This window comes from Grus americana, chromosome 3, assembly GCF_028858705.1.
Source record: "Grus americana isolate bGruAme1 chromosome 3, bGruAme1.mat, whole genome shotgun sequence".
Taxonomy (NCBI): domain Eukaryota; kingdom Metazoa; phylum Chordata; class Aves; order Gruiformes; family Gruidae; genus Grus; species Grus americana.
The window spans coordinates 122,077,646-122,087,378 of NC_072854.1; the positions used below are offsets into that span (position 1 = coordinate 122,077,646).

General features: G+C 40.2%; 1 protein-coding gene across 14 annotated transcripts in view; it reads left to right on the top strand.

The window, feature by feature from the left end:
- Window positions 1–7,920, top strand: part of USP34 (ubiquitin specific peptidase 34) — a 133,639-nt gene extending 125,719 nt beyond the window's left edge. For 9 of the 14 annotated variants that reach the window (XM_054821653.1, XM_054821660.1, XM_054821655.1 and 6 more), the window contains 9 exons: window positions 65–169; window positions 294–418; window positions 1,431–1,583; window positions 2,545–2,668; window positions 4,327–4,406; window positions 5,140–5,280; window positions 5,408–5,554; window positions 6,156–6,315; window positions 6,625–7,920. In XM_054821653.1, the coding sequence (XP_054677628.1) occupies window positions 65–169; window positions 294–418; window positions 1,431–1,583; window positions 2,545–2,668; window positions 4,327–4,406; window positions 5,140–5,280; window positions 5,408–5,554; window positions 6,156–6,315; window positions 6,625–7,235 (1,646 nt within the window). In that variant the 3' untranslated portion in view covers window positions 7,236–7,920. The remainder of the gene's footprint in view (window positions 1–64; window positions 170–293; window positions 419–1,430; window positions 1,584–2,544; window positions 2,669–4,326; window positions 4,407–5,139; window positions 5,281–5,407; window positions 5,555–6,155; window positions 6,316–6,624) is intronic. The other 5 variants (XM_054821662.1, XM_054821663.1, XM_054821664.1 and 2 more) reach the window with 3 other exon arrangements.
- The last annotated feature ends 1,813 nt before the right edge of the window (window positions 7,921–9,733 follow it).

Genomic DNA, 9,733 nt, shown 5'->3' on the forward strand with positions numbered 1-9,733 from the left:
AGTTGAACTGTTTGCTGTTAAGAAATAACAATATGTAATAGCAAAAACAACTTTTTGTTTGTAGATGTCCTCAAGGAGCTTGTACTTTTAAGTCCTCATGATTTCCTACATACTCTGGTTCCATTTCTACAGCACAATCATTGTACATACCACCACAGTAATATCCCAAGTAGGTATTTCAGTGATTGTATTTTGAAGTTCTCTTATGCTATTATTACTCTGTCGCGTTCCTTGCTGATGTCAATTATTGACCTTTTTAATATATCCCTATTTTATCCTAACTTATACTACAGTGTCTCTTGGACCTTATTTTCCATGTCGTGAAAATTTGAAATTAATAGGGGGAAAAAGCAATATTCGTCCTCCACGTCCTGAGCTCAATATGTGCCTCTTGCCTACAATGGTGGAAGCCAGCAAGGTATGTAAATGTGTGGTCTTATAAATAGCTATTTCTCGATTGTTTTCCCTTTTTTATAACAGTATTATAGGAATCCAGTAGCATAATGCATTTATGTTTTCTTTGTAAACAAAGCATAATTCTTCTTCAAGATGTGTTGTCCTCATATACTCCATTCTAGATGTGCACTCCAGGAGCACCATTTCCCTGCCCTTGGTGATACACAGCTTCATGTTTCAGACAGGATAAGGGTTTGAACCTTGTATTCAGAAAAAAAAAAAAAAAAAAACCCACCGTAGCACACGTTTTGATAATCTTCCAATCTGTTTGTGGCATTTATAAAGAAAATTCAGGAACCGCCCAGGGATTGTCCGGATGGGTTTCAACGTATGTTCAGCTTTATTACCAGACAGCTAAGTAGATCCTCCAGGTTTCATTAGAGTCCGTTCCACCGGGACTAATTGTTTGGGTAAAATACCAGTACCTGAAATACTTTCCCTTCTGTGGGCTTCCTGACGGGATGCCGACTGCGGCGGGGCTACTTCCTAGTCACTTGCCGCGTCCCATTGTTACAGTTGCAGCAACGGTGGGATTCAGCTCACGTGACTTTGCCTGTCTAAAAGGTCGGTGTCCAGCTCTTTCCATGGTTGATGGTGATCAACAGTTAGCTCGGAAGGAGAGAAATAGCTACTCTCCTTCCTGGCCTGGACACCTGAGTCCGGGTGAGGTGACTCTTCCTCTGGAGGAGCCCGTCTCTCTCTCCATTGACTGTGGAGAACACCGAAATGACGAGATTTTAGATAGCTAAAGTCAGGTAAGGCGAATCCCACCCTAGAAGGAATATGTATGGACAATCATTTGAAGAAGGAAAACTGGTTACTTGCTGTACAGTAACTGCGGTTCTTCAAGATGCTTTGTCCACACAGATTCTGTGGTCCTCCTCCTGTGCTAACTCCCAGTCCTGTCATAGGGGATTCTTATCGGTGAAGGAATTGAGTGGTGGTTGAAGCCGCCATACCCCTTATGCCCTCAGGTACAGTGGTCGCAAGGACACACTGGGTGCAGGCACAGCCCCAGTGGACACTGCTATTCAGAAAGAATCCAATCTCCCGCACACGGGGCCTATGTGCACGTAGATGGGAATCTGTGTGGGCAACACATTTCGAAGAAGCACGGTTACTGTAGGGTAAGTAACCCTTCTTTTTTAAAGCTTTCAAAATGATGCTTTGTATATTTGTGCACCATCAAATTTACCGTAGAACCAAAGTTGTTTAAAAAACGTACAGAGCCAGAAATTATCTGTAGGGTTTTTTCTTTTTCTCCATCGTGTATCCAGAGGTAATGGCTGTGACACTAAAGACTGTAAATATTTGAACTTAAAAAGTCATCATACTATATGACACAGTATTTTACATTTTATAATGAATTTGTATATATTAGGAACCAGAAGATTTTTAAGCTTCTAAAACCACGTCCACAATTACATTTCCCTGTGGTTTTGCATGCTTATTTTTCATTCCTTTGTTCTGTATAAGATTGCATTTGTTTGCCTGAGGTGTTGAGACTTCCTTTTGGCTATCTGGTCTACATAAGCTGATGCCATTTTAAGCCTATACATCCAAAATATATTAACATATCAGCACACAAAACCTTTGGCATGTATTTATCATTTGGTTTGAGACGTTCCTGAATATACAGCTTGTGAAACTCAGTCTCGAGAAAATTCTGACTTCTACAGATTGTAACTGACAAATTACGATTTAAAAAGCAGTAGTGTGTCTATATTTAGGTATGTGTACATGACTTAAAATAACCGCATTCTTTTCTTGTCATCTTCAAGATGCGGTATTCGCGCAGCTTCGCATCTTCTCAGTCTGTTGATTCAGAATCCTACAATAAAAGTTTTTACCAGTGGGGGAATTGCATTTGCCATCCCTCCTCCCATCTCACTCTTGCGCTTGCCAAGGGCTCAGAGAGGAGACACAGCTGGCCTGGGTTAGACCTGGAAATTCCCGTCATGCTTTCCTGTAGTATTTGGTTAAACGTTTTGGGGCAAGAAGTGCCGTAACATTAAGCTAGATGCTTAGGAAACCTGGTCACAGTCCAGTTGCTTATGTAGTTTAAATGAAGCTCTCTTAAATCTTCAGGGCAAAGATGATGTTTACGATCGTATGCTGCTAGACTACTTCTTTTCTTATCATCAGTTCATCCATCTACTATGTCGAGTTGCAATCAACTGTGAAAAGTTTACTGAAACTTTAGTTAAAATGAGTAAGTATGAAGGTTAAACAGCCTAAGGATTTTTCTTTTTTTCTGTGATAACTGTGAGTGCTTCTCCACTAAGTTTTATATTCAATTTTTTAAAGAAAAAGCAGAGCTTGTAAACCTGCTGCATTAAATGTTTTGGACGTTATTTTTATGCACAAAACCGTATGACGTATATAATGTAGTGCAGTCCTACCTGCATGACTGTCATGTTTCATCCTCTCCAGAAAGGAGGTGAGGCAGCCAGTGAGAACTGAAGTCTCCTTGCCCATTTTGAGTTTACACGAAGCTTTTTGGTTTTTGGCAGTTTTTTGTTGGTTTGTCAGTTTAAATGGCTTTGGATCAGATCCTGAATCCTCAGCATCTCTGCCACTAGCATTAATCAGCAATCTGCCCAGGAGCATCCATGACTGTTGGGCAGCCACAGACGGCGCTGGTTCTGTTGTTACCATCCCGGGGTTGTTTTACTATGTAGTTGTGGGAACCATCACAATGTTAAATTACATTTGTAACCATTCAGTCACATAGTTTGTACCCAATACTTCTTTCAGCTGTGCCAGCAGGTACCACCAGTGGCTGCGTTTCTTCTTGTCACAACGTAAACCTGTTCTTTTGGTGTGTGAAGGAGGCCTTGGTGGCTTTATCTGGCTGACCACTCCAGCCACTCAGCTGGTGCTCTGCAGGAGAGCATCCTGCCTTCGGTTGCCCCATTAAGTCCACGTGCTACTCCAAAGGCACATTTGGGAGGGTGTTAAATTTTGTCTTCCACCACGCACCCTCAGATAAGCTGTTACCCAGGGCAGTAGGTGCAGATACGTCACACAAATAGTTATTACATGGACACACAGATTGGTTTCGCTACGGTTGTCTAACAGTTAGACGTATAGCCAGATTTTCCTCTGTAGGCGGTGGAGAGACGTAGATTCCTCCCAAGAGAAATTGATCTTCTCATTCTTAAATATGTTAAGCAAAGTGAACCACCTTCTGAAAATACCCGCTGCTTTTCTTATTTCTCTGCCCGTAGAAGCTGGCTGGCTAGCTGTGATTAAATGCGACTTCTAGACAACTAAAACTGTACAAAATTAATCTACTCCAAAGAGCGATGATAGTAGAATGTTCTTTTGATCCTCTGAATCACCTATTTGTTTGTTGTTTGTCACGCTGATTGTAACTTTAGCATTATTAATATTTATTATAATGGCATTATAATATTATGATACAGGTTGTGTTAGTTACAAAGCGTACTGGGAATGTGTAGCATTTGCTATTGTTCAGTGTATCCCTTGACTCTTTCATGGTCTGGGTAACAATGGTGCTTGGGTTAACAATGAAGATTATATTTTTAAAATTATATGCTGTTTTTAAAAAAAGATATTATTTAAAACCTTTAAGGGCTGTAGCTGACCAGTTGAAAATGTAAGACAGTAAAGAAATAACCTACGTTAGGTTAGCTTTTAGGTTTTTACATTTCACAGAAATACTGAAGGGATACGCCTGTTTACTAAATGTACTGTAAAAACTTCACAGACGATAGGTCTTTCTGATTATAAAAACTGCTGAGAATGTGGGCTTACAAAATGATATGGCACCCTGGTACTACTTTTATCAGGGAGTGTCTCCAACAAAATTCTCACACAATAACTTCTTTTCTCATAAAATTTTAGGTGTCCTAGTTGCGTATGAAGGTTTGCCACTTCATCTTGCGTTATTCCCCAAACTTTGGACTGAGCTTTGTCAGACTCAGGTAAGAGTCAGTGGGTTTGAGAGCTGACGGAATGGAAATACAGGTGAAATACAATGAATGTGAAACTGAGGTTAACCTGTAAATTTTAACTAGTGGGTATTGTTTAATCATTCAAAATAGCAGTATTTTGAATAGAAAATACCTCTGCTTATGTTGCCTGATAAAACCTGCTAAATCAAGTGTAAAAACTCAGCACGCTGTATTTGATCCCAGTATGCCCTACATCCTGCAAAAACTCAAGCAGCAACTTTCACACAGTACACAGTATTGGCAGGATGGCATCTGTGCGGTGTAAAGAAATTACTTCATCCTGCCTCTGTGAATTTCCAGCTTTTAACCTAGCATAAACGCTGGTGTGATGAAATAAAAACTAGGAGATCTCTGAGCATTGTCGTGTGCCACCTGCAAGGAAGGGCCTTTGCACCTCTGCAGGACCCCGTGGTTGGGTCACAGATCAGGAGACCCCGGGCCTTCACACGCGTACTGATTGTCACAAACTGGCATTCCTATGGAATAAACTTCCTAAAAGGAAAATGTGAAATAATAACTGACAATAATTGATTTGTACAATTTACTGATACTTGATAGACCTGAAGTATTTTTATCAGTACAAATGAATTAAGAGCATCAGTGGGCCTGGCTGGATCCCTCCAGCTGAGACAACTGTGCAGACAGCGCTACCGCAGTGCCGTGCTCCTGGTGATGACTTTGCGGTGTTCTCTCTCTTCACCAGTCCGCGATGTCAAAGAACTGTGTAAAGCTCCTCTGCGAAGATCCAGTTTTTGCAGAATATATAAAATGCATTCTGATGGATGAAAGGACCTTTCTCAACAACAACATCGTATACACCTTTTTGACCCATTTTCTTCTAAAGGTAGGTGGTCTTTTAGCAGTAATTTCTATTTCAAGAAATGCAGTCATATATGCTATTTCAGTTTGGGATGCTGTCTTCACTGTTCCATTTTTTTTGTGGTTGAAAAAGAAATCTGTTCTTTTCACAGGTCCAAGGGCAGGTGTTTTCTGAAGCAAACTGTGCCAACTTAATCAATACTCTAATTACAAATCTAATAAATCAATATCAAAGCCTAGATTCTGACTTCAGCAACCAGAGAGTTGAAATTTCCAAAGCAAGCTCTACTTTGAACGGGGTGAGTTTTTTAAGCCGTTCGAATAGCAGCATCATTTCGGAGGCAGCTTATTTTCTATGGAAACTCCTCAGTGCCGCATGCCAGGTTCCACTGAAAGAGGCGGCGTTGTTCGCTCTGCTTTGTGCGTAAGCCGTGCTCCTGGCGAGAGCATGGGAGGCCGCGGTTAAGACCTGTTTGGCTGGAGACGGTAACGCTACTAACAAGGCGGTCCAAAGTTTATGGAGCAGAATAGCTGAGCTCTCCAGCATTCTCTGTTCCACACGCACGCATTCTCCGAGCGTGCACAGCTTATTGTGAGGAAAAAAGTAATGCAAAGTGCAGTAGAGTTAACGGTAGAAATGTTCTAACCCAGCAAAAGATTTCGTCTTACAGTGAGCAGCACAGTATTGTCATCTGCTTAGGACAGATCTACGTTAAGGTCAGCGTATTAGTAGTGAGTTCTGGGAAATTTCAGTAGTGTAAGTATATTTAGAATTTGATCTTTTGGATGTCGAGAACATGTTGAAGCCTCTGCTTATTGCACAGATCTCTGCGTGTAGGGTTAATCAAATAAGAGTGTGAAATAAAGCTAGTTAAGTTTGCTTACTTCTGGTTTTTTTAGGACCTCCGAGCACTTGCCTTGCTGCTTTCCGTGCACACTCCCAAACAGCTCAACTCAGCCCTGATTCCAACTTTGCAAGAGCTTTTAAACAAATGTAGAGCTTGTCAACAACAGAGGAACTCATTACAAGAGCAAGAAGCCAAAGAAAGAAAAACTAAAGGTTTGCCTTCTATAAGAGTGTCGCTCTAACAATTCTAAGGTTTTGTCAACTTTTACAGAATTAACGTAACACATTGTTTTCTTACCACTAAACGTGGGCCATTTCTTGGCTCCAATCCCTAGAACTACACAAGAAATACTATTTTATTGTGGAGCTAAAATTCTAGACAATTACATGCATTTTCTGTAAGGAAGTATTTATTAAAGCACTGTGCTTAATATGGAAAAGGATAAAGGGCAGGGCTGTTACTTGGATGTGCGACATGCAAACAACGCATTTTCCCTAAAGGATTATTCCTTTTTCTTACAGATGACGAAGGAGCTACTCCTGTAAAGAGAAGACGGGTCAGCAGTGACGAGGAGCACACTGTAGATAGCTGTATCAGTGACATAAAAACTGAGCCCCGGGAGGCGTTGACCCCAACCAGCACTTCGGATAACGAGACGCGGGACTCTTCGATCATTGATCCAGGCACTGAGCAAGATCCTCCTTCCCCCGAGAACAGTTCTGTCAAAGAGTACAGAATGGAAGTTCCATCTTCATTTTCAGAAGACATAATGTTGGCGACGCGGTCGCAGCACACGGAAGAGCAGTCAGGAAATGGTAAATTTGAAGAATGCAAAGAATTTAAAGACCTGCAGACTTCCAAGGATTCCATTGGAGCTGAGGAGGACTCGGAGTTTCCTTCCACATCGATTTCAGCAGTTTTATCTGACCTCGCAGATTTGAGGAGTTGTGATGGTCAAGCCTTACCATCCCAGGACCCTGAAACTAGTTTATCAATCAGTTGTGGCCATTCCAGAGGACTTTTTAGTCACATGCAGCAGCATGACATTTTAGACATCCTGTGTAGGACCATTGAGTCTACGATTCATGTGGTCACAAGGATATCTGGAAAAGGAAACCAAGCTGCTTCTTGACATTAGATGGAGCATGTCTGCTTTTAAAGTCTTTTTTTTTTTTTTCCCCTCCTTCCCCCCAAAATGCTGTTTGTATAAGTTTTGCTTATTTCTGTTTTGTGCTTCAGTTTGTCCAGTGCTCTCTGCTTGAATGGCAAGATAGATTTATATGCTTAATTCTTGGTCAGGCAGAACTCCAGATTTATTTTTCTGTTTGTTTGGGTTTTTTTGTTTTTGCATCTACCGTACACTTTCTTAAAGGGCAATCAGATAATGGCTATGTTTTATGTAATTAAGAGTTCACTGTAGTGGCTTTCATTTAATATGGCTGTCTGGGAGAACAGGGCTTCCTTGCCCTGTATGATGTAATTTAAACTTATGGCATTTTTACTGTGTATAATATGGTGTCCTCTGTGCCAGTTTTGTACCTTATAATAGAGGCAGATTGCCTCAGATCGCTGTGGTTCTTATTATCAAAATTAAGTTTACTTGTATACTAAACAACCACAAGAAATTTGATTCTGTAAAGAATCCTCTTTAGCTGTGGCCTGGCAGTATATATATGGTGCTTTATTTAACAGAATACCTGTGGAGGAAATAAAGCACACTTGATGTAAAATTAATTGTTTTATTTTTATTGACATGATCAATTGCTATTCTGTGCACTTCATTAAACTGATTGTGATGACTTTTCATTTGTTTATAATACGTTGCTTCAGTCTTTGGATTTCTCATCAAAGACAACTTCAAAAATGAAACAGCTGCAGAGAGAAGTGATGATCTGATGTATATACGTGATGTAAATGTTGGTCCTTTTCCTGTTTGGTTTGCATGAATGTTTAGTCACACAGTTGAGAGGGATTGCTGGTTGACTTTTCCCCCCCGCTATGTTAGATGGTGTCAGAAGCCTGTGGAACTTTTCATTTCCCCAATTTTAAGCTGCATTGGTCATGGTTTTCTCCTGCACCACTTGCAGCCCTTCCTTTCTCCCTCTACCTGTGCTGCCCCTGGGCCCCGCTCCATCCGCCTGCGCCCCCTCAAAACACTGGAATGACTTCATCACCTTTCCCTGTCACATTTCCCCCCCGTTATTTCTGAGCAGTATCCATTTCCTATGTGATCCTTCAGACTGTCAATGATACTGGTTTTAATATCTGATTAAACTCCATTTTCAGCTTCATTTTCCAGTTGCTTACCTCATTTGTTTTTCTATGGTCTTCATAATACATCTGTCTTGGTCTTTTTTCTTCCAAATTCCTTCATTCTGTCTACCATTTAGTGTAGTTTAGCATCATTTGCTTCTCCACAGTTTTATTATGTGATGCTTATATGACTCCTCTTACTCTCTTTGTAATCTACTCTTTTTTTTTTAACCTTTTAACCTAATTATTTCTATCTTTAAAGTTTAGACTTTATAGTCCCTTTTATTAGCACTCTTATTCCTGCATTTTCAGACACTGTATTGTGCTGGTGAGTGCTTAAGTTGGTTTGTCTGTTATTCAGACATGAAGTAATTATGTTTTCACTCTCTTTAGGAATAATTTTATTACCCTTTCTGATCAACTTCTCCATAGATTGTGACTTCAGAGAAAGCAGCAGCAGCTTCTACTGCGACCTTCACCCACTGGATATCCGAATTCATCTATCAAGTCTTCTACCAAGCCTACTAATTAATTTGTGGTGGCACCAAGATGTCTTTAGGAAGCTCCTTGCCTATTGATCTACAAACCTTCATGAGATGAAGCAGCCATTATAACCCTTTGGTGAGTAGTCTCAGTTAATTAATTATGCTTATTAAAAATGTGCATCTGATTTTTGGTATGTTGTCTGACATCGGCTTTCAGCTACTGCACTTTGGCTTTAGCTTCTCATACAGGATGAGAGCGCACCATAATTCCAGTACTGAAGAGTGGGATTCTGTCTTCTGTGATGTTTTTTTTTCTCATTATTTTGAGCCCCTTGGGAAGTATATACCAAACATAAACAGTGTTTTAGTAACTATTTCATAAATGATACACAAATACAACCATTCTTCCTCTTCTGTGTTCCCACATGAACACTAGCCCTTCTGTGGTCAGCCTGTCACTAACTATGGACTAGGTCCTTTAGGTTATTTTTAGGATGTTTTCCCCTACAGACCTGTATATGTGATTGGCAAATGCTGTTAGTGTTAATTTTGTATTTCATTGCCAATTATTTTCTCACAAATGTGTAACTGGCCATTTCGAAGTCCGTTTATTTAATAACCATTTTCCATTACCAAAGTTGTTACAATTTCAGATTACATTTCAGTGATGCGTTATGTTGGGATTTGGTGACTCTCTAAGCAAAACACCGTTAAATAGTAAGACACGCATGGTACGTACAAGCTAACATAAACTGTTAGGCCAGCAGTTCCCTTTGCAACCTCTTCAAAAAGCTACATCAAATTTGCTAAGATATTAAAAAATGTGTTTTGTTAGCTTTAGTTAGGTTATTATGCTGTAGTTCTAAACTGACTGACCTTAATACTAGACTTT